The sequence below is a fragment of the Eucyclogobius newberryi genome, unplaced genomic scaffold (assembly GCF_026437365.1).
Source record: "Eucyclogobius newberryi isolate DKJ021-1_F unplaced genomic scaffold, fEucNew1.0.hap1 SCAF_8, whole genome shotgun sequence".
Classification (NCBI taxonomy): Eukaryota; Metazoa; Chordata; class Actinopteri; order Gobiiformes; family Gobiidae; genus Eucyclogobius; species Eucyclogobius newberryi.
This window is the reverse complement of record NW_027316500.1, coordinates 22,765,021-22,790,489: the sequence shown is the minus strand read 5'-3', so window position 1 is coordinate 22,790,489 and position 25,469 is coordinate 22,765,021. Positions and strand designations below refer to the sequence as shown.

The window sequence follows — 25,469 nt, the reverse complement described above, 5'->3', positions numbered from 1 at the left end:
TATTTGTTCCCCAGTGACACGTTGTTATGGCCTGAGTCACCAAATCTCCAGCCCACTGCCACCAGCCACACTGTGACATGCTTCAGCCCCATGCTCCTTATTTTCCTCATTTCAGGCTCGCTAGCTGAGCCCTGTCTAAAAACAGAATCTACAAAATAACACACACGCCTGTAAGAGGAGAGGTGACATGTTAAGCTGTCATTACCTATGCTGTAAAGCCCTCACTAGATGGCAGTGTAGTGCAGGCATTTTGTTTGATAAGTTTGAATATTTTTGACTGTAATTTTCTAAACCTCCCCAGCCGTTGTTCATAAAACCCTCCCTGTTTTCGTTCTGTGTGTGGGAAGGGTAAAAAAGAATGACTCAATGAGTGAGATTTATCGCAGTTTAGGGAATATTTCCAGACACTCGCTGGCTGAATGTTTACTCAGCTAACTGCCTGAGAAGCAGCATGACCTTTGACCTGACTGCGTGAGGTTTTTGACCATGGATGGTCCACCGGGGTGTGGCTCAGCGACTGCAGAGAGCTCAGGAAATGAATGTTTTATCAGCCTTTGCAAAGACAACAAAACATACTGGGTGGGAAACTCAGTAAATGTCCAAATTTAACTTGTAAGCCGATGCCAACTCGGCAGAACAAGCATTTCCTTTTGGTTTTACCCATAAATGAAGCCATTTTCACAAACATGATAATATCTGTTAATGAGGATGATAACATGAAGCGATTGCATTACGAAGAGAGTGCATAAAAGGTTATTTTGTGCTTTTGTGCCATCATGTTCTTTGTGCTTATTCTTTTCATTGTGCACTCTGTAACCCAATTCACCTTGAGATCCTTGTTTTCAAATGTGCCCTGCCTGATAACACAACCTTTGCAGTTACCACGGCCTGTCATTTTCTTCATGCTCCTGCTTTCTTTCACTTTTGCAGTACATTTCTGCAGCACAGAGACTATGCCGAGAAAAGGGAGAGCACAATATCCCACTCATGCTATCTGAGAGAATATGTGGGAGGAGGTGATTGCGGTCAAACATTCGCTGTGAGCTAAAGTCCTCTTCAACAAGGAGTATTTAGACCGTGAACATGCAGTTTGAAAAATCTCACTATCCAAAGTACAGACTTGTTTGAGATGGATTGATTTGTCTTAGAAACAAACTGAGACGAGAACACAAGGCCTTATATTTAGATACCGGGGGTGGATTTTTTTTTTGCCCTCCCATTTTTTCCTTTTTGGTCCTCTCCATTCCCATCTGCTGTAGAGCGTGGTCTGCTCAGAACCTCTGACAAGTCCCCTAGCTTTCCATTTGAGAATAAGCAGCCGCCGGTTGGCTCTCGTCTGAGAAAAAAGCAGATGACCTTCTTCAAAGTGATAATGTAAGCAGCTATCTGGAAGAACTGCAGGATTTTGTGGGAGTTTTGAGGCAGAAGGTGAAGAAATCTTCCTCGGCAGCCGGCAGGAAAGGCGCAAACATCCCGGCGACGGTGTAAGTTGCTTTATTTTTCATCTTTTTAGCTATTCAAACAGCCACATACAAGAGCGAGCGTCAAAGGAATAGATGTTTTTTTTCCTTTTAAAGATATTGTAACACGCTATGTTTTTATGACGCTGATGAAGGCCTGACACAAATAGAGTTTTGGAATTGTTGACCGATCATGTTTCAGTTGTTGCTACTTCCCTGTTATTTACGGCGCTTTGTAGAGATCAGGGCATAAAGTTTACTCACATCATGTTAGCTCTTTATTGCCTAACTGGCCAGTCTGCAGCTGCATCATCAGTCTCAGCTGCACTCGCCTAAACAGCTGCTTTCACTTAGAGTCACGACTCTAGAAACATTACTCCGAACAAGCATTTGCTGATTTAAGATGTGGGCCTGGGCAGCTCAGGATCTCATAATAGTATGGAGGCGGTGATATGAATTATAGACACTCGTAAAACTCAAAAAGGCAGGTCATGACCCACACACGGTCTCCTGGCAAAATAGCACGTTAGCAGTTAGTTTGCAATTAGCAGTGTTTATCTTTTATGGATGTTACGTTTTGTTCGACTCCGCTGCGACACTGCTGAGTTTGGACGTTTGCCAGATTGTAACACAGAGTTGTCTTGCTTAGGAACTCAAACATTTTTTTTTTTTTTTTTACATCTTAATCTAAACCATTCCCACAGAACAGCTCAATCTCTCAACATGGAGCCCATCCAAAGTCAACCGCAGCAGAGACAACAGCCTCTACATAGACAAACAAATGAAGTATGTCTCATTCCACACCACTGATGTGTTGTGTGTGTGATTAGGATCTGGAGCGCACTGACACACTTCTACAACCAAATACTCTGACGGCACCCATCCAACTCGAACAATGTAAATTGTTTTAGGTTCAAAGTGACCTGAGCTGTTGCCACCCACTCAGCAGTGGGAGTGGACCCCAAACCATTTTTAGCACGCTGCAATCACAGATTCAGACAGTTCTCAGGAACAATAGGAGTTATGTTTTCCTCTCAGATTAAGTAGTCAACTTAAACTATTGGAGTCAGTTTAATGCAATACACTAAATTACAACTTAATATGACATTTTTGTGCAAATTTTACCGTGCACCACCAATGTGACATGTATTATTGCATTGATTTAATTATGTTTATTTTGTGTAAATAACTGTCTCAAGAGTGTTCAGAAAGAAAGTTAATGTACATTGAGGTCAAAAGTCAGCGTTATAAAAATTGTACATCGTGAGTGTTGTCAGGATACATTTTCTAGACCTAGGGTAAGTGTTGTGGAGCACTGTTGATTCTATACTGACCAAGTATGTGCTGATAAGTGTGGCGTTAACAGATACAGCATAATACATTGGTTTCCATGGTTACCTGTCTGATAACGATCAGAAAAATTGTGTCATAGCAGTGATTGGCACCAGTTTTGGTTCAGAGAATGTAGTGGACAGATGCACCGAGGAAGCAGAGAGAGATGTTATAGTTTATATCATTTAATTCAATTTACAGTAATTAAATCTAGTGCAGGCGGATCATCCTTTATTTGTACATGGTCCCTGACAAATAAAGATTAAACTAAACATCAGTGTTCCCATCATATGTCTTTAAAAAGCTTCCAGTCCCAGTTGTTTTTCAAAGTAGATTACCTACTGTGTCCTCAGCTCTGTCCTCAAAAGTTTGGTGTTCATGATCCGACTTTCGTGACTACTTCAATCTAATCAGAATCTATTTGTCTCAGTGTTATTTTGAAAACAAGACTTATTTATTTTTCCTGGACAGCGGGTTCACTGCAGGGCTAAGATTGAAGTATGTGATGATTTTGACTTGAGGCGTAACAATCAATACAAGAGCAGATTTAGTTCATGATAGTTTGAGAAAAGCAATTTTGATTTCATCTAAAAATTATGCAGACTTATGAATTAATTTCAGTTTGTCTTTGTGTTGGTGTAGAGAAAATGATATGCTTCTGTGTATTCTTCTGTGATTCATTTATGTGGACAGTGTTTGTGTATAAGTTGCTGCCAGTGGGGTTGCAGGGTTCTGTGACGAGACATAAGTCTGCCTTTATCTGCAGACATCAATATCCTCCACAGAAATCGGTATGAATGAGACGCCGACTAATGACACCAGACATTTGGTCAATTGTTTCAAGATAGGCTGCCCTCGCTGAAAAGTTCAAATAGTCAGCAGGAATGCGAGCTATCGGGAGGAGGGCTGTGACGCATCTGTGTGTATACAGACATTTAAGCCTGCACTTTCAGGGGGCGAGAAGCCAGAATCAGGGAGGCAGGGTTTCAGGGGTCACTCTGCTCCACAGAGAAAAACCTCTGCTTTTCATTAAACCCACACATACATCCACCAATGTGCTCCGCCTCCCAGACTCCACATTACTTCCTGGAATTGTCATGTCAGTCCTGGATAGAAACCATCCCTCGCTCTCCAAATCTTTCTCAGCTAAATTGAGATTTCTATCTGTGATTAAACGGGCAATAACTCGCACTTATGAATATTAACTGCGGGGGCTGAGCGTATTGACTGTGGGAATATTAGCTTAGCTTGAGCTGAGAAAGCTGCAAAATGAGACTCCACTCATACTAACTAGACAAATGACACTCAACTTGAAATATTTAACAGAAAGGTAGAGATGCTCCAATACTGTATATTGTACCAATATTGGCATTATGAGCTTCAGTATTGGCAAAATGCACTGCTACCAGTCCGATATTTCACTCCAAAAACTAGGGTTGGGCAAGTAATCGAAAGACCAAGAAATCAAGATTCAGTCATGTCTAAACGTCTATGATATGGTCTTTGAATCGAGACGTCCACAGCTTCTCTGTCAGAAAAATGTGGTTTGATTAAATATCTGTATAGTTTAACTTCATGAAATCATAACTAAAAGCAGTTATAATACTAAATAAAAAGTAATAAGTGATCAAATCTAAAATCTAGATTGATCTGTACTAGGATACCACCGCGCAGCCCTACCAAGGGTTAACCCTGCTGTTCATTCACAGATGCAGGAAGAAAACAGTATATTCGAACAGAAAACACTTTTATCCAGTCTTTATTCAAGTCTAAAAAGTGATTCTGTCCTTATTCTAGAAAGACCATCTCAAATTAAATAACCTTACAACTGTATTTGTCACTTTGTTTTGGCAGGAATTCGGTTCACGTAAAAGAAGAACAAGGGAAATGTCTCCCCGTTAAAATATAATAAAGTAGATTGATTTGTGTAAAATCAAAATCAATACTCATGTGAACCAACAAGTCCACAATGCACCGTTCCTGTGGCCAGCTGCGGAACGGCTTTGCAGACTGTGTACTTATTAACTAACAAACTTATTTTCTGTCGAGATCTGCAGCCCTATGTAAACTAATACAAGCAGAAGGTGTGACACCTGTGGTAACTTTGGAATAACATGGGCCTGATATAGTTTATTGGCACAAGATGTATCATAATATTGGCAACAATCTAACATTTACATAACCTAAAATGTAAACTAATTTATAAATCTTTATTTAATGTGATATGCACATCTTGTGATTTATGTACTTACCCATAAGTTGCCTGCTTGTCAAGTTGGAATGCCCTGGAAGAGCAATATAAACACACATTATCGTATACATTGTGCAACTGCAATTAACACTGGTAGATGTATTCACGTCATACACTGTTTCTATTAGGCTGGCAAATCAACCACTACTTAATGGCCCAATGCAGAAGAGTCGGTGCTCCAGCTCACAGCAAATCAATTCTGCCTAAGTGTTTTGTTGATCAAATAACAATTACTGAATTCAGCAGAAATTAGCAGCGTTTTCACTAAGCCACCATGTTTGTTTAGCTTGAAAACAAATGTTTGAACAGACTGAACATGTGTTTCTCCAACATCTGTTTGTGAGTAACACCCACCAGAACACTGGGTTATAAGATAAGGTCTCGGGTAATACATCTTCATAGATAATAGGAAAAGCATGAGTAGCACTATACCTGCAGCTGTCTGATCTGGAGCGTCAACTGAATGACCTAAGAAAACAGTATATACATTATAGAACATGTCACAACAGTCACACTATGCTGATGCTAACAGTATGTGATAGTCCTACTGATGTCATTTCTACTAAAGTTCAATAAATGTGTAACATAATTCTACTAATCAAGTAAATACTAAAGCCCATCAACTACATATACATAGATGCCAAGTTTGTATTCCAGCATCCCTGCGATGGCAATCAATAGCAATTATGGTATGACTATGTTTATATTGCCAATATCCCCAAGTTTCATTTATGGAAGCATTACAGTTTGGTTTATTACCCCCCTCTGCCAATCCAGGCTGAATGTATTACAGCAACCATCTTTAAGCCTCCCATAAATCATTAAACGAAGGTCAGCTATACTTTAAACAGTGTCCTTCGGTGAAAAAGATGTCAACCCTCAAAAGGTTTCAAATACCTGCATCTGGGCCGTACAGGAAGGGGCAGAGTCGATCCATTTTCTCAGAAGATTTAGGCCCTTTAATATATATGCAGTCACGGAGCTATTACCAATTTCATGTTTTATGCAGTAGTTTGTTGGGACCTGAAAAAGACGTAGAAGAAAAGTTGGAAAACAAAGGGAAAATGCATATGTTTCTTCTTTGAGGAATAAATCAAATTGGAACGAACTCCAAAGACCTCAACATCAACTGTGACATTGTGCTTGACAGTTCAGCTTGTAATGCACTTAACATAGGTTCACGTCACAAAGCACATAGCCTACAAACTTATCATTATAGTCCTCTAAAACAGCATCTGTGTTACATTTCTTTCTCTGAGCAAACATCCGCTGTTTTAGAAAAGTTTGAGTGCAGACGCAGACTTCTAGAGGGGCACATATGAGCAGACTTTGCTATTGCTGGGCCTGGCTGAAGCTTTGATGAAGTGCACCACTTACGGGCTGTGGGAACAAGCGAGGCTGGCTATTTATGAAATAAGGTGTTGGGAGTTAATGAATCACACAGAATGAGACTGGGGGGGAGGACGAGGGAATAGACAGAATCACAGACGTTTTTATTCAGAACTTGAGAAAGATTTATACCTTCTTCATGGCCTTAGCTTGCACACAACGGATCAGGTAGGGCTGGGCGATATGACAAAGAAGTATTTGTTTTCTGTCGTATTGATTGATCACTATTTAATACTCAAGTTTAATTTCTCTGATGGTAAATAAATAAAAATGTCTTCAATATTAATCTTCTGAGCACTAACAAGATGATTAATTGCCATTCAAAACATAAAACTGTCAAATTTCTTCCTTGAAAGTCTGAAATCTCCTTCTCCTGTCATGCTTTTACTGACAGACCTCTCGATTAATAAATACCTATAAAAAAAAAGCATATCACTGATGATTAGAGCTGACTGAATATCAATCTTGATGAAATTTTGATCCCCCTACAGTCAGGGTTGCCTGATTTTCAGAGATTATCAAGCCTTTGGGGGGGAAAAAGCCTGAAACAAGTGACCCCGCACCCCAAAAAGAAGCAACTAGTGGAACATTGTGTGTCGAAGCTGAACAAGAGCTGAGATTTCTAAAAAAGTATTTAACATTAAAAAAAACGCCTTTAAAAGTTAACGGCTTGCATTTCAGTCATTACATGGTCTTTAAAGTGAAACAGAATTGAAAGACTAAAAAAACCTCTTTTATAAGGTGAAAATGCCTCTGAGGAGCAAGTCCAATAAACCGTAACCTGCGATTAATTAAATTGCAAGAAACCTTCCAAAAAAGAAGCCCAAAGAAACGCACGTTATTTAGACCGTATGTGAACGGTTTTCTACCTTCAATACTCTTTACATCAGACACTGGACGTGCGGCGGGTTAAGTGTCTTGCCCAGTGACACAATGACATTATTCACTTGATGAAGCTGGGATTGAACCGCATACGGCCCCAATAAGGCACGAGACAGTAGTTCAATGAAAGGACACAAGGCTACGTGTCATAGATGGAGCCAGTAATCACAAAGATATTAACCACAAACCAGGTCAAAGCATCTTGACCTGGTTTCGAAGGCCAATTCGACAATATAATTCTGACCTGGCACCATAGACTCTTCACCTCAATTCTAATTTTAATTGGCTATTCAAAATTTAAGACAGACCTATAGCTTGATTTGTGTTCGGCTGACAACTTAGACTGTTAGAGAGGTATATGGCTGTAGCTGTGAGCCATCTTAAAAACTTTGGAATGATGAGATGTTGCATGAGTAGGAACAAACTGAGCCGAAAGCGAAACCATGACGAAATCCAGACTAAAATCTACTATAAATGAGGAAATGGCCTGGGATCCAGACTGGTTATCCTTGTGTATTCTAAAGTATTGTACAAGTGTTAAGACCAGGACCAGAACCAACTACCGGTAAACTATAAAAAGGCATATCTGGGATGCAGGGAAGAGAGGAGTGAGAGCGCGGTTGAATAGGTAGAAATAAGAGTTAAGATTGAACTTGAATTGAACTGTGTGTGCGTGTGAGGCTAACTTAAACAAATATTTCAAAATACAAGACACACAGAAACTAAAAGCAATCATTTGTTCAATTCAACACTTGTATTCTTATGTGTTATGTATAAAAATGCATTATTCTGTAGATTACGTTTTGTGCGATATCCCAGCAGTATTGTTATTTGGGTGGTGAGAAAAAGCCTAACTTCTATAATATCTTAAAGTGTATGTGACAGGTTCTCATGTTTTTATATGTATGGCTTAAGTTTGGTAAGAGAGAACCTGTGTTTAATATTTATCATAGATTTACTTTACTAGATTGTGGAGAAATGTTGAAGAATAAAAGTAGAAAATGTGTAGTTAGTAGTGCCGAGTCCCTATGTGATGTCATCAAAATGCGACGTGACAATGAAAACACAAGGACAATTCACACTTATACTTATATTTAAACCAATAATTCAACAAAAAAGGTGTTAAATTGTATTATTATTTGTCTGATCATGACTATTATGTAATTTATATGGATTTTGGATCTTGTTTTCATTATGGTTGCTAGGTAACAGTTATACAATTACCTGTCATATTTGTTGCCCATGTCCAAACAGGAAGTAACATTATAAACTTTACAAAATTGGTAAAACTGGCAACAAACAGGCTAAATGTTAAGTAAAATCTGAAGTACAATTAGTAAAATGTGTAGTTTGACCTGACACATAGACTTTAAAGGTCGCCCAGAAGTGAAGAATTATAACCATAATAAAGCAAAATGGTCAGAAAATAGTGTATCTTATGAGGAGTGGTGGACCTACATCTGGACAACTATGATTCTTAATGAGGTTCAAACAAGGACTAAACTTGAATTGATCCGGGTCCAAAGCAAAACTATGCTAAACCCAATTTAAAAATGTGTATAAGACCACGTATGAAACCGTTATAACGCTATAACACCGACATGAAACTACTATTTTATCGTGGGACTGGGCAGAAGTGCGCACCGAGCTGAGGACAGAGAGGAGTGGGCCATTCCCTTTGTCCCGCTGTATGCACGAGCCCCCGGTGGGAGGATAAGTGAAGTCACATGGGCCACTTTTTCCTTTTTCCCACACAAACACACCCACATCCTCCTTCTTCCTCCACCAGCAGCACCACCATGCTGCCGCAGCCTCTCTCCCGCGCTCTCCCCTCTCCGCTCCGGCTCCTCTGAGCAGCCGCAGCGCGCAGCTCGTGCTCCGGGTGCCGTGGTAACTGCCGCGAGCTCCTTTAACCCATGTGACTGGGGGTGAAAAAAGAAGCACAAATCAGTCTCGTTTTTGGTTTTATATCTTGTTTTCTCAACTTTTCAAACCGGGAAAGTCGCGCTTGCGTCGTTTGGTAGGACTTCAGCCGGGAAAGAAGTGCGTTTGGAGGTAAATAAAAAAAAAACTCGGGAGTGCAACTTTAATGTGGATTATTTTTGGCGGCTTTAAAGTGAAGTCTGAAATCTCGCGACGTTTGTGTCAAGTTGCAGGTATAATTTATATATATATATATATATTTTTTTTTTTGTATTTTTCTCTCTTTTTATATATCTTTATCGAATTATCTTTGAGGGTTTTCTGTTGGCTATGTTTAAAAAAATTTAAAAAAAAGTTTGTTTGAAAACCCCCACTGCAGGTAAACGACGTGCTCGAGCTGAGGCTTTGAAGTGCTTCTCCAAATAATAGGTTGATTTACATGAGGCCTGTCTTTGTTTACTGCTCTTATACTCTTTCAGTTCCTTGGCTGCTGTGTGAAAGTGGGACTGTTTTCACACTGTGGGATGTAAATTCAATTGGCGCGTTGCAGGGAACAAAATGTTATAAAATGTGTGCTTATGGTGTAACTTTGAAGAGGGGCTGGGGTAGATTGGTTCCTGTTGTTAAGTGTGTAAACTTCTAAAACGATTATTTGAAAATGCTTGTCGCGCCCAGCATCCATGACTAACTCCGGTCCAAACCCATCCATTTGCAGAGTTATAAACCGTGTACAAAGCAGCATCAATCATAACATTGTTCAGTGCTCTTTTGTCTCCATTCCTGTAATTACATGAGTCACTTTATCTTTTCTGTCGAAATCACATGCTTTGGCTTGACTGACAGAACACAAAATGACCTCTGATGTTTTCCCATTTTGTGCAGATTTCACTGGACTCCTTCCATTCTCGGTGACAGTAACTTGGCAGCATGAGCCTGGTGGATGTACGGCCGTCAGCAGCCTCTCTGACCCTCCCTCTGTCCAGCGGCTGCTCTAAGGACCGGCTGGATGACGGTGACCCGGAGCACCTCCGCGGCAGGGCCCTGTCCCCAGACCTGAGGCAGGACTTCAACATGATGGGTCAAAAGAAGCGGGTCACACAGATTCTCCGGAGTCCAGTATGTAGCCTGCAGCTCCTCACAGCAAACCTCCTACACACAAGCTTTCACCACCTATGAGTAATAGCGCTGCTTTTAAGCCAAGCCTGAGTGAAATGCCTTTAGATGGCATGTGCTCCTTTTTCTTTCAAGGCCATTAGAACTGTAGACATTGTGAAGGGGGAAAATGCTTCTGGCCAAAAAAAAGAAGAAAAAAAAAAGGTTTAGCATGTGAAATATGTGGCCTGAAAGTACTAGACCTTTGACATTTAAAAAAATCTGAAAAACAAAAACAATATAATCATAAAAAAAAGACTCAAATACACAGGGAAGTTTTATCCCAATCATTTACAGAAATTAGACTTGCTATTTGAGTGTACAACATTTTAAACAATAAACAATCTCTAATTAAATGTTTTATCAACAACACAACATATATTTATTATCAGTAGAAATATGCTAATCGTACAGTGAAGTGTGGTTAGATAATACATTGCATTGTACTGTAGGGTTTGATAAATACACCAATGAAGTGTATGGAAATGAGCCCACACTCATCTGATGATTGCATAACAGGCCCAACAAGTGGATCTTCATCTCCATGGGAACCGCGCTCGAAGGAGGCAGAATGCTGAAGCTTAGCCGCAGCACACAGAAAAATAGTCCTTTTTTAATTGTAAACCACAGACACAATTCACTGCTTGTACACGGCATAAAGTGATGGTCCGTGGCCTTCTGGTTTAGTCAGACCTTTCACACTTTGCCAAAGGCGTTTCATGAGTCCTGAGAGATTTGTGTACACCTCTTATAAGCTCCTTGAAAGTCTCAGAGGCCAGAGGTTTTGGTTGTTTCTACAGGTTGCTAGGAAAAATGGTCACAGTTGTGCCAACTTCTTTATTGCACATAATCCACAGAATTAAATCCTGACACTCTTTTGTTGTTTTGTTTCTAAGGTGTTTAAAGATGAACTTGAGGGCCTCATCCACGATCAGTTAACAAAGGGCAACACGCCCACCGGTCTCTTGGCTTTGAGACAGATTGCTGACCTGTTCATGGCCAGCACCGTGGGAGGGGCTGGCCCTTTGACTTCCCCTATCAGTGAGTGTTTGTGTGTGTGATTGTCTCTATCAAAACAGAAGCGCTGCAGGATTTAGAGCTCACTCAGAATATTAATTTAGAGTGTAGTTTCCAGTGGTGGGGTCACAGTATTAACATTTCAGACTCGATTTTGATGCAGAATATGCTTGATTCTCAATGTCGATCTTGATACCATAATGATAATACAAAATCACTTTTTTAGACCATGAACTGTAGTTTCAACACAAAATAACAGTACTAGGTTTATGTTACCATGCGGTCTTAAACAAGTTGGGATAAAACTCAAGCTAATTCTAAAACTGTTCAGGAAAGTTACATTTTGTTTGATTTAATATGATTTTCTGTAGCATCAATGCTTGCTCTAATAAGTATCTAGTGTCAATACATTTTTAACATTGATAAGTTTATGCAGTACTTTTGGAGATCTTGTATTTTTATATGTATTTCTGCCTGAAGCAAAATTATCTTTCCATGGAGTTTGGCCACTGTCCAGGGTGTACCCCGCCTAAGGCCCAAAGTCACTGGGATAGGCTCCAGTCACCCGCGACCCCGAAAGGGAACAAGCGGTAGAAAATGGATGGATGGATGGATGGAGTTTGGCTGTGCAATTTATTCAGCCTTAATCAGTTCATGATAAAAAAAATCAAACATTGTTGGTAAAAAATAATACATTCTGTTGTATATTACCATTAAAAAAGTCACTGGTGTAAATCACTATGACTTTTTAAACATGATCCACAAAACCTCACTCACAAATGATAAAAAGTCTATATTGACTCTAAACAACTTTTGACAGCAGATGAATAATTAGGATTTTGATTCAAATACTTAGGCTCATAATTATACTCAATTTTTTCATTGGGTAGCTCTGCCACGGAGTAAGCTTTTTTTTGCCAATTAAGTTAACATTTCTCTCTCAATTGACAAAATAAGATAAGATAAGATATTCCTTTATTGTCCACACATGGGGAAATTCCATTGTTGCAACGCAGGTAGATACAGAGGAAAAGGACAGATCACTTATAAGAAGTTTAAAAAAACACTCCTAATAGAAGAACTCTTATAAACAAAAACTCCTATAGACAGAACCTCTCATTTCTTAATAAGGATTAGAGGGGAAAAATAAATAAAGATAAAAATAAAATAAAAAACAGCTAGCGTAAGACAAGATAATACTAATAATAATAGTATATTCTATTTTCATCAGTTATATGCACATGAATGTGACACTACTGCAAATCAAATCTGAGCTGATATAATTCTTTCCAGAGTCGCTCCCATCAGCAGTGTTTATAATTCAGCTTGTAGCATGTGTCTGTTTTCAGTCTCCACGGTGACTATTGCCATTGTCACCAGCTAAATTCTCAGACTCTTGTGACTGCGGAAATCACCACCCAAACTCGCTGATAATCCTTCATTGTCAATATTCTCATTTCACTGGCCTCATGACCAACTACGATTATTAATTACAGCTGTCTTCTGCGGTCATTATGTTTCCGCGCGCCTTATGTTTCAGCAGAGGTCACAAGCTGCTCCGGAGCAACGCCCATCAATTTGAATCCAAAAGAAAGCAAGACAGTAAATGGGTTCTGTTCTTGACATTTTAGAGTTTTGTAGTTTTACATTTCGTTGTGAAGGGACCAATAATGGAAACAAATATCCACACAACAAATCCACATATTTTGAATCTTTTTGAACATTATACTGCATTAAACTCGCTTGCAATTATTCAATTACATATGTTTGTATTGCTTAGAAAATACTGTATTGCTGTGATTAGCAATGACTGCTGGTGTAGCTGTTTGTCTCTATGGAAATAGTTCAGTTTAATGCCATACTGTGGAACATTCTAGGCAAAGCATGCTGCATGCAGTTGGTCATGGGAAGTCGGGATTCTGAAATGAGAAGTCGAGGTTCCGACTTGTTTGCGTTCATGTGCTTTTTATCTCGGAATGTCTGGATTTTGATGTGACCAGTAATAAAATTGCACCAGTAAGTTTTGATGTTAGTTTTTCCACAGCCAAACGTTAGCTAGTTATTTGTTTTGGATCCTACTATTTTTACTTTAGCTAGATAATGTTACATCTTAATTAAACAGTACTATTATAGTAGTTTTTTTTGCATAAAGGATACATCAGGTGTTCAAGTCCATCAGAAAATTAGCGTAATGCAGCATTAATAAATCTTGTTTGTGTTTTTGAATAATGCTTAACTTTATTTTTCTTCAAAAGAGTCAGCACAAATTAAAATTGATATACCGTATTTTCTATACTATAAGTCGCACCTTTTTTCATAGATTTGGCCGGGGTGCAACTATTTATACTTATATACTTATACTCCGGAGCGACTTATATGTGGTATTATTTGTTATTTTTCACACTTGCAACCACATTTCATACTCCAGTGCAACTTATATATGTTTTTTTCTTCTCTATTATGCATTTTTTGGCTGCTGCGACTTATAGTCCGGCAAATATGGTTGGTAATTATTCAGATTTAAACCACAAACCATCATTTTAACCTGCCCTCCAGCTCAGTGTTAGAATGCCATCGTACCACTTGATCCTAACTTGTTGTTTAGACCAGAAATATCTTTAAATACTTTGAGTGTATAAAAGTATTTATATGGTATGGCGCTCCCAAAACAAGCCTTTATATCTGGGAAATTCTCCGAAAAGCCTTTTTTAAACTGCAGCTGCTCTGTCTCGAGTTGCCTGGGATGTTTTCAGACATTCGACAACAACGTAAACATTCCTATACGTCTTTAAAAATAGTGTCCGTGTACATACAGTAGTGTGTAACCTCTAACTTTCTGTGCGGTTTCAGGTTTAAGCACAGTGACCCCCATCAATGACTTGTTCGGCATCGAGTCTCCGTCGTTTGTAAAGGGGGAGAAACTGAATCGCTGCCGGCTGGCCAGTCTTTACAGGCTTGTTGACCTCTTCAGCTGGGCTCGGTTTACAAGCTGCTACATCACTGTGAGTATAACAACCATGCTCCAGTGCATCTTACAGTGTGTATTAAACATTTGTGTGTTTGAAAGGGATAAGCAGGGATACGCAGCTTCATAAAAAATACTCTATATATTATTTATAGCGCCAACCTGTCAGGTATTTGAATATGAATACATTTCCCATAGCAACAATTCGCAGCAGTGCAATATGCGATGAACACCTGAGATGTCAAGATAAAATAAAATAAAGTTTGTCCCCAAAGACAGAGTCTAGAAAGTCAGCGATATCAAAGCACATGCTGAATCTCCGAGTGAAAGCTGTTCTCCGTGGTGCACTTTTCTGTACTCTTGAATAAGGGAAGTGCTTGTACCTGCTTTAAGAGCTTAGGGAACTTTTAGATGGAGGGATTTTCAGGAAGTCACTCACCTAGTTTTTGACTTCCAAAGTTCCTAATGACAATATTCATGATTGAAATGAAATGTTGTAATGTTATAAATGTATTGCTAATCTTTGCTAAGTTGTCTTCAGAACAGTGACGGTTAACTCTGACTTATTAGGTCTTTCATACAGTTTTACCAGCCATTGATATTGTTTATGATCCCCTAGAGCAGTGGTTTTCAAAGTGGGTGCTGGGACTGACTTTTATTTAATTTAAAACAGAATGGTTTAGTGAAATTGGGTCAAATAACATAATAAACCACGAAAATATATACAAATAAACCTCATAAAAAAGATTTACGACTTGAAATGATTACAGAAGTCAATTTCCTTTTACTGTGGGGGTCCTGAGATGGTTGTATGGTATTTGGGAACCTTTGCCCGAGAGAAGTGAGGTGCTGTAGGTGGGTAGATTATAACCTCTTTAACATCCCTAAACTCCTCCACTTCTTTTCCAAGTCAGTACAGTTCTAATTATTATCAATGGCACTTAAGAGACTTACCTGTGTTATAGCTGCGTGTGAGTAAGGAACAAGAGCACGTTCTCATCAGCCCGCGGGGTTTGTCTTTTGCTGAAGTCACATCTGCAAATTTGGTAAGCACATGTTCTGTTTATTCTTTTTTATTGACAAAAAAATCATCAGATCATTTTATAATAACTTCATGATTTATTTTCTTTTTTACTAGAAAAGACATTTTAATATATGTCCCACTCTATCTGTTTAATGTAGATAAATCATTCATATTGTGCATAATGTGGTAGTAGATTTTTTGCATACAGATACTGTAGTATATTTTTCCTAAGTTCAAGATCCTCCAAAAGCAGTTCTCAAAAACAACCTGTAAATAATGGCTGTCAGCCCGCTCCCTCCTGTCTGTAATTGTCTCTTTGTTTACGTGAGAGGAACATCTGAGTGTTTTTCTGTCAGACAGTAAAAGCATACACAGAAAGGCTAAGTACCTCAAAGCTATAACAGGTGGCTCATGTTCAAAAGCCACTGTGAACTTGGGTATGACTTCTGAGGGGGAAAAGTCAAACTAAAATACTGTAGCCTGGGGCTTTTTCTCATTATATGCATTTAAGGCAAAAGAGAGACATCTTCCTCTTTTGGACTAACTAGCGTTGTGTTTATAGGTGAAAGTGAACATTGTCGGAGGTGTGGTCGATCAGGGTTCTACAGATCTCTCTATTGACCACTTTGGCTTTGGGCCTCATGCTGCAATTTACTCCATGCGCCCTGATGTGAGATGCATTATCCACCTGCAAACCCCGGCTACAGCTGCTGTAAGTACCACCAAGCTAACACTAAACGGAAAAGTTACTCTTAAATAATATTACCATAAAGCTGAATACTCAATTTATGCATACTTTAACTGCATACATTAAGTTAAATGTCATTGAGTAAAAAGTATCTTAATTTAAATGTTGGTGCATCAGAGTCTGAGTTGTTTTTATCTCCTGCTAACAGGTGTCCTCGATGAAATGTGGAATCCTGCCCATTTCCCAGGAGGCTTTGCTTCTGGGAGACGTGAGCTGTTTTGGTTACCATGGCAGCTTGGATAATAAAGAGGAGAAGGTGGAGTTTCAGAAAGCTCTGGGCCCTACTGCCAAGGTACTGTCATAGCCACAGACTCCTTTAGTGCTGCTGTCACATGGGAGAATAAGTAAAGATGTGTCATTATTGTGGCTGGTAAAAAGACCGAGCAGAAAATAATGACACCCAGTGCCATCTCCCACAAACTACACAACAACACTAGATCTGCCAGGAGGATCTGGTCACCTGGGCTCAATACTCATTATAAATGAAACATTATGTCTGACCTATAGATTCACAGATTATTTTTTATTTAAGGTGCTTGCCCGTAAGCTTTATTGATAGGAAAGTAGTGTGAAATGGGGATGAGAGAAGGGAGGACATGCAGTAACTTGTCGGTCGAGAATCAAACATCACTGCAACACTGTGAGCCTGGCATGCGTGTGCTGTGACATAACCACTCCACCACTGGGCAGCACAGATTCACAGATTCAATGAAATGGGTTAAAGTGAAATGATTTATTACATTGTTCTGAATATGATTTGTTTGTTTTTTGCTCAGGTGATGATTCTGAGGAATCATGGACTGCTGGCTTTGGGAGAAACCGTGGAAGAAGCCTTCCACTACATGTACCACTCCCAACAGGCCTGTGAAGTCCAGGTCTGCCCTTCTGTACACTGTATCACAGCAATGTTGAGACTTAAATCAGATGCTGTGAGGCTTAATTCAATTAAATAATTTATTTTTGATTAAAATTATTTTCAGAGAGATTTGCTGTGGCAAATAATTACTCAAATCAATTTAAATACATTTGATTTGTTTCAAATAAACCAATTAGACACTGATTAAAACCCCTTCTGTAAAGGTCAAATGGATTAACACAGTGATGGTGCTCTAAGTCAGCTGAAACCTGTGGGATTGTTGGTTTATATCGGCCCGTCTTATGACGGCTTATCTTTTTATTATCAAGCTACCTGTGTCTGCGCTGTGTTTTTATCTTGGGATTGAAGCACGTTTCGGTATCTTCAATAGACAACACTTTTATCTATAATTAAACACCACCAGCATTTTAAAGTTTCAGTGGAACGTATTAGAGTATATTTACTATGTTTGGCCTGTTCAGGTGAGTGCTTTGGCGTGCTCTGGTGGAGTGGACAACCTTGTGCTCCTGGACCGAGCCAAGTTCAAACCCCTGACCCAGGGCGTGGCAGCGGCCGGGGTCCTCGTGGACAATGAGGTCAAATGGAAAGTGGGAGAGGCGGAGTTTGAGTCCCTGATGAGGATGCTGGACAACTTGGTGAGTGACCCCCAACCTCTGCCCTGCTCTGTAGGACATTTCCATCCATACAAGCCTTTACTGCACAAATACAAATGTGGCTCATGAAAAATATCTTGATTTAATTTTTCCAAACAATCAGACATAATGATTCCCAGCCCACTTAACCAGAGAATTGAATTGTACTGCATTTTGCTTGGCTCTGCCTCACTGTCTAACCACACTGCTAATGACCAGTATTTGACATGTGAGGAAATACAAGATGTCAGAACAAGTCAGTTTGAGTGAGCTACTATCTTAACAACTGTGGCTGGAGTGGGCTGCAGCTGTGCGAGCTCTGTGTGATCATAGCCCTCCTGCCCTCCCCCAAATCATGGCTTCCAGATGGCAGCGCCTGCTGTGGGCAGCACAGACCACACAATCTGTGTGTGTGAGAGCTGCACCACACTACATTCTAAAAAGAGCTTTGCCATGTTCATAATGACAGCCAAGCTCTCCAAGAGCAAGTGCTAGTACACTCATCACCAGCGCCCTGCCCAGAAGTGCACGATTAGTCTTGGTATAGTATAAGAAAGAATATATGTATTACAACACATAAATATCCAAGCCAGAAAAGAGTGACTTTTCTATTAAAGCATTTTTTGTATTGACACAACAATATGTTGGCATTACACATGTTGTTTTACATGTTAAGTACAGTAGATACTTAAATATGAAATGTGTAATAAATATGTGTAGATTTCTGAAACATGTACTGGCCTTTGGTGATGAAAGGTTTGTGGAAACATCTTGGGTATCACCTGTCAGAACACAGTAGGCTTATCTCTGATTGTGCTGCAGCGCTGTCGACTTGAGAACGCACTCTGCTCGTGGGGCTCCCATCAGTAGTTTTCAAGCTGCTTCCCTCTGTCTTTGATGTATTGTTAACAGTACTCTATTTTAAATCAAAGTTTAAAGTTCTCCCTCTGAAACTTGGCTTGTCTGTGAAAATCTTGCTTGTGTACACGGCGTTAAAATATTTACTAGTATTGTGTAAGTGTATTCTGGGTGGCCTGTGCGTCCTTAAATTTTAATTAGGTATCTTTTTGCAGTGGGTTTATTAGTTTTATCTTTAACTTGTTTTGCGATGTTCCCAAAGAACCTTGGAGCTTGACTTGTTTGAGTTTGTTATTAAAGTATGATATTTGTTTTCTCTGTGTGGCCCTCTAGGGATACAGGACGGGCTACTCTTACAGAAACCCCATTGTTCGTGAGAAGCCGCGGTCAAAGAATGACGTGGAGATTCCTGCCACAGTCTCGGCTCTCCCATCAGACGTGGATGACCTGGGTCTACGCAGCCCACTGAAGTCTTTTGTGCAGAAACAGCAGAGAGAACGGACGCGCTGGCTCAACTCACCTAATAGTTACTTGAGGGTCAACGTTCCTGAGCACTCGCCCTATGGAGACGTTAGCCCTAGAACCAGAACTTTGGTCAGTCAAGTCCTTAAAAGCAATGACTACGTTCTGCAGTGTTAGATTTCTGCTGTAGTTCTGAGCTGTTTTTCCTCAATATTTGTCTGCCCTCTTGTGGAAGTTTGTAGGAATGCAACTGACTGCTTTTTTTCTTTTTTTTTTCCTTGCAGTGGATGAAGTCTGCAGACCCAGGCAACAGCAGTGGCACCCCAATCAAGATCGAGGACCCCAACCAGTTTGTCCCATTAAATACTGATCCCACAGAGGTCCTGAACAAGAGGAACAGAGTGAGTTTGAGATTTTGTGTTGACTTGTATCTCCTGTTTCTTTTCATCAAAACAAAATAATGAAAAAGAGTAATTTTATTTTTACCTGTATGAATATGTTTTTGCTGTTTTTTGTAATTTAGCTAATTTATGCTCATATTATAGTACATAGTTACATATTGAATATTTAGGGACCGCTATAGAAAAACAGAATGATGCGTTTAAATGACATGATATATATTCTTGCAGATAAAAGAACAGCACAGAGGCGACCTTATGACCTCCGGACCAAAGTCTCAACTTCTTGCAGACATTGTGGTGGATACAATACCAGGACCAGTGAGTGCACTTTGGACTCGTGTGTGTGTGTGGGTAAATCAAGTCTCATTTGTATTGAAATCGCTCTGATGTGTTTCTGTCAGGCTTTCATTTATGAGGATGAAGCACATGTCCGCGCCCTACCCCCCAACCCCTTCAACGAGGTCACAGAGAAAGTGCTGGAGGAATACAAGAGTCTGGTGGAGAAGAAGAAGCTGGGTCGAGAAGGTAACCATTGTAGAAGTCAATTGTTTTTATCCTAGCAGAGATTACACTTACTTGACCAAGCGTCCTTATTCGAGACGTTCCAATCACAGCGGCTAATTTGTTTTTCTTAATGAGGGTGAAATCTCCTCTCAATTATTCCTGTGTCACAGTTTAGTGCTTCGCTAGTCTCTCCGTGTTATTTTCTCCTTTTGTTCTTGTTTAATGGTAATGTTTGTCTTACAGACGACGACGATGCGACAGATGCAGATGAAATGACCACGTTTGATGGCTCCACGATCTCCCTCTCCCTGTCACCTATAATGACTCCAGCTAAAGGTAATCATTCAATTCAATGTCTTTTTCTAGCGCCAAATATCCCGACAGCAGTTTCCTCGATGAGCCGATTTGGCAGATTTACAACGTTCACAGGAATTAAGCGAATGGATCATTGTCCTCTGCCCTTTGCCCTCCTTCTCACACGAGGAGGAATAACTGCACATTTGTTTCTAATTGTTTGGTAGATGTATTTTTGACATGCTTGAATCTGTTGCAGACATTATTCTCAATGGGCAGGATCACTTCACGGATGTAGATGAAGATCTCAGTATCGACGTGTCCAAACTGAGCATGAGCACTTCAGAAAGTACGGAAATCTCCATAACGACAAAAGACAAAAGTGCCGAGGTCCAGACGCCCGAGAGCCAGACCAAATCCAAGAAGAAAAAGAAGGGGTTCCGGACTCCTTCATTCCTTAAAAAGAGCAAGAAAGAAAAGAAGGACAAAGAGAAAGACATAGAGAAGGCAGAATCTTGAGGACTTTATTCTAGCAGAGAGAGAATGAAAGTCATTATAGAAAAGTGAAATGGCTTTAGTTGGCAGCTTCTCTCAATAATATATCACCTAAAGGATACTTATCTATAGTAACAGTTTCATAAGTGGAAATATTCAAGTTATATTCAAGTCTTTAAAATGAAGCCATGAGTTTTTACTAGTTTTGTATCTATTGCATAGCTGAGTTCAAATTCAACAAATAGTTTGGACCTGTTGGCCTTTTCTTATCGTTTGCACAAGTCCTTTTATGAATGTAATCTCAAAGCAAAAGGAAATTGATGAACAATTTTAGTGTCCCTTTATTAGTAGAGTGTACTAATCTATACTTAGCCTTTTACAACGTCTGATTTGTATTTATTGCAGTTACCTTTATGTAATAATACGTGTTGGGATTTAACTAGTGTTTGGTGAATTACTGTACTCCAGTTTATGTGACGTATTAATAATAACTTTTCATTTTTGTCCCACATTGTTTGTATGATTGCTGCTTACTTGTATTTGTTACACTGACAGTGGTGAAATTAGTTGAATCGAGGCTGAACGCTTTAAACCGCAAGTGTAAAAGATTTAATCTGACTGAGAAATGTCGAGCTGAAACTACAGAAAGTCGTGCTAATTGTGCACTGAATTGTTTTTCTTTGTAAAACATTGGGGACCATTTTTTGTATCCCTCACAATAATGTGAAAGATTTTATTTTTGACCCAAAGGGAGAGAAATCTTTGTACATAGTTAAATGTGAAGTTCTTTTGCGTTACACTAAACCAAAAGTGGATGTTTTCAGTACAATTGTGACAGTACAATCTCCATATATTTACTTATAAACTTATCTAGACACTTTTGTATTTACCTTGACAAATCGTATTTACTGAAGATACATTATATACAGCACATGGTCTTTACTGTACAGAGTGTGCGGCCTATGGAAGTCTAGTGCCTAAGCGTTTGTATTTCTCTATTGTTTAGATCGCTCTTGCCTATGGTTCTTTTCTCTTTAATAGTGGCTGCCTTAAAACTGTCCACAGCTCTCGTGTCCTAATAAATACTGTTTTTCTTTAACTACTTCTCATATTTTCATTGCTGTCATAGGATTAACTGTCAGAGTTGGAGCAATTAGTTTGGTTAGAGCAGACTGTTTTGGCTGCGATACATGTCCCACAATGACAAGGTCTAGTTGTAGTAGTAGTGTTCTCTGCACCATAATCCACTATAAGAGAGTATAAAGGTAGGGCCTCCATTTGGAAGTCAATACTAGAAATGACCAATCACAAGAAAATACAGTTGCTTTAGTGGCATTATGTACATTTTATGATCTTTGTTCAGTTTTTGTACAGTTTAAAAGTGCCATCTACATTTACTGCTATTTGAGTAGTTACGTAACATACTACTGCATATCCTGGTGTATTTTAAAGCCTCGCAAGGGCAATATTGGCAATTCACTTTTTTTTGTATTCAGTTCTTGGTAACTGAACCTCATCTGCTGTTTTAATGTGTCTAGCCAGAGCCATCTGCTGGAGGGGGCGCCAAAAGGAATAAAAAGAATCAAACCCCCAAAATTCAACTCAATGAAGATTTGTGGTTCTGGCTTTTATTTTTCGGAGACATGTTTAATAGGTATTAGGGCTGTGTCTGTTGTTAGCACTTACTTTTACAACTGCACTTTGGGAAAGGCTCCCTCCTGCACTGCAGCATTATTTGCACAGCTTTAGTGTGGAGGAACAGGCAGCGTCCTTTAAAACAATGCACTCTGTTCACAGATAATTGAGCGTGTGAATGTGTAAAGTAAGGCCTCTGCCATGATACCAATGGCTGTTGTCATGGTAATGCACCGAGTGTGGTAGGCGAGACAAAGAGGAGATTTGGTGTCTCCAACAGGTGTTGGAGATGGGGGAGTGTCAGGACATAGGCCTGCACCTACACCCCCCCCACCCCGCACACTTCAGAGCCATGGAAAGACTACAAGGGAAATGTCTGCTTCAAAAGACTAATTGTGTGCACTAATTAGGCCAACTGTCATCCTATAGCACAGTAAAAAACATTTTACAAAATATTATGTGTTTTTTTTAGCGTTATGGCAACTAGAATGCAAGACACGTTCCATTTGCAACACTGAAATTCATTTCACATTTTACTTTAAACTACAATTTCTTAACTTAACTGTTTTCACGAAAAATCACAGGAAATCCTATTAAAAATACATAATTGCAACTGCAATATAATACAATACTAACATTTCAAACTCAATTTCGATACTAAGAAAATAATCAATTCTTGTTGTTAATTTATGTTGTTGTTTTGTCTTGTTAATGTGATTTTTTAAGGATACTCGATCAAATGATTATATCGTTTTGATACTAGTTTTAGTATTGATTAGCCTCTGGTTTTCAATACTTTGACAACCCAACAACCCTCTTAACAACTTTTCTGTCCAAATGTACACAAATATCAAGGTTCAAGGTTTCTCCATCAGTAACTGCAGGTACATTTGCAGAAGGGAACACAGCACATTCAAATCTAGACAAACACATGACATATAATATTTAAGTTTGATTAAATATAGGATAGAATTATGCTTACTAATGAAGGGATTGCTTTATTGAACTCAGGGCTACTTTCTGTCATTTTATAAGCTTTGATAAATATTAACCAACTGCACCCAAGTGGTGTGGGGCCTTTCCGTGTGGAGTTTGCATGTTCTCCCGGTGTCTGCGTAAGTTTCCTCCAGGTGTTCTGTTTCCACCCACTGTAAGTTGTAGGATACACTTTTTGTGTAAGATTGTATTTAGTATATATCTTGCAGGCCTTTTACTGATAAAGTACAGCTAATCGTCATCAAAGTATTCAGCGACTTGTATAAAGGCCAGTGTGTGTATTTGATGGGTGGTATTTGATTGGATGACAATACTTAGTAAGCCCCGCCCCCGTCCGGAGTGTGTTAAGCAGGCGAGGAGACAGGTGACACCCTACGACCCTCTGGAGAGCCCTTCTGCCCCCCTAACCTCAGGGCAAAGGGCACCCATTGTTTTCAAACCACAGGCCCGCCTCACAGCTTACTCACAGAACAGGGAGATCTGACACACACCGGGGATGTCACAATAAGAATATAGTGTTATGATTATTGTGAAGGGGAAAAAAGATTATAATTAATGAATAATTGATATTGAGATTCTTGCATGTGCTGATACTCTGACAGAGGGAATTCTCAACCAAACTGGATTTTTGATGGGAATAATCAAAATCTACAGATGTAAATACAGATCACCACGAGGAATGTCAGTTAATAAAAAGCTGAGCTTGTTGTAAAAGATAATTAAAGGAAAAGCATTGTGATATGTTGAAACAATTATTTGACTTTGAGAAACAGGACTTTTATAGCTTTTTACAGGAGTTATTATAATCAAGAAATGAAACACAGTAATGATGTTAACCCTCGGAAATATTTATTAAGGCTAATAAATCACAATTTTCAAGGGGAATTATATTATTTATTTATTTTATTTTTTAAAAATAACCATGTAAGAACCCATTGAGATCAAGGCCCTTTTTAAAGAGTGATCTGGGGAATAAAAATATCTAAATTATATTAAAGTATTAACAATTTGGACAGCCACACTACTAATTATATTAAACATAGATGAGAATGAGAGGGTAACTTTATTTAGACTAATGGGAAAATGTGATGTGTACATCTCAGTGGAGAACCACAAAATCACATGTTTTATCATAACCCCATGTCAAAGTGCTCACTATTCACAAGGAAAGGCTAACTGTGGCATCCAGGAGGTAAACTACTACCATGTTGTTTTGGGACTGTTCTGTTGCTCAGAATATTGGACTGAGATCAATAAAGTGCTACAGGCAGTTTTTGACACTACCATCCCACTGGATTTCATTCCCACTGTACTTGGGTCTCAAAAAAACAGCCATGGACACAATAAATGGTTTCCTTTGAAGTATTCTCTAGAGGCAGGGAAAAGGCCCTCACGAAAAAATAGATAGCACAAACTGCACACAATATTGGTCATGCGCAAAATGGAAATGACATGCGTACTTGACTCAGTGGATGAACAGCAGAAGAAAAGCTGTTGTGGTTGATGTGGCAATACCAAGTGATGGCAACATCAGGAAAAAGGAACATGAAAAACTGAGGGCTCAGAGATCCCTGGAAAAACATCTCAGTCAAGAACATTTCTAGGAACAGCAAAGATACTGCGCAGAAGCCTCAAGCTCCCAGGCCTCTGGTAAAGGACCCGAGCTTAGAAAAAGAGTCCACACAGAGGGAGGAGGGTAATGTATCGTATGTTTAGCACACCAAGAGCAAACATGGCGGGTTTCCATGTGAACCGAAGTTTTTTGACGTTCCATCCCGAGCTCTATTTCTGCTGTTTTATTGATCAAAAATACCTGAATTCTAATTGTAAGCACACGCCTCTCCACAGATTTATATATATATGTATATATATGTATATATATATATATATATATATATATATATATATATATATATATATATATATATATATATATATATATATATATATATATATACATATATGTATACACCCCATTATATGATTGTGTCATATATGATGTCATCTGAAGCCCATCTTTATACTGCAGCGACTTTCTTGGTCTCTTTTATATATTTAAAATGTATTGTTTTTTGTGTTGCTGCTTGGTGGATCATTTTGTTGATTCTGAAAGTGTACAATTACTGGTCTATAAAATAATATATTTTTTACATTCCAAGAACACACTGCAGC

The 25,469-nt window shown here is 39.1% G+C and overlaps 1 protein-coding gene across 2 annotated transcripts; it reads left to right on the top strand.

Moving 5' to 3' along the window:
• Positions 1-1,129: 1,129 nt before the first annotated feature.
• add3b (adducin 3 (gamma) b) lies at positions 1,130-21,765 on the top strand. 2 transcript variants are annotated; one of them, XM_072436650.1, is made up of 15 exons: positions 1,130-1,484; positions 10,120-10,353; positions 11,286-11,430; positions 14,257-14,408; positions 15,337-15,417; positions 15,958-16,107; positions 16,292-16,435; positions 16,920-17,018; positions 17,482-17,655; positions 18,844-19,104; positions 19,257-19,373; positions 19,602-19,691; positions 19,775-19,898; positions 20,121-20,213; positions 20,431-21,765. In XM_072436650.1, exons 2-15 carry the CDS (start codon positions 10,165-10,167, stop codon positions 20,688-20,690), a joined length of 2,079 nt encoding a protein of 692 aa, XP_072292751.1. In that variant the 5' UTR covers positions 1,130-1,484; positions 10,120-10,164; the 3' UTR covers positions 20,691-21,765. The 2 variants fall into 2 exon arrangements, with proteins under 2 accessions (XP_072292751.1, XP_072292752.1); XM_072436651.1 differs by lacking the exon at positions 1,130-1,484 and adding an exon at positions 9,272-9,369.
• The last annotated feature ends 3,704 nt before the right edge of the window (positions 21,766-25,469 follow it).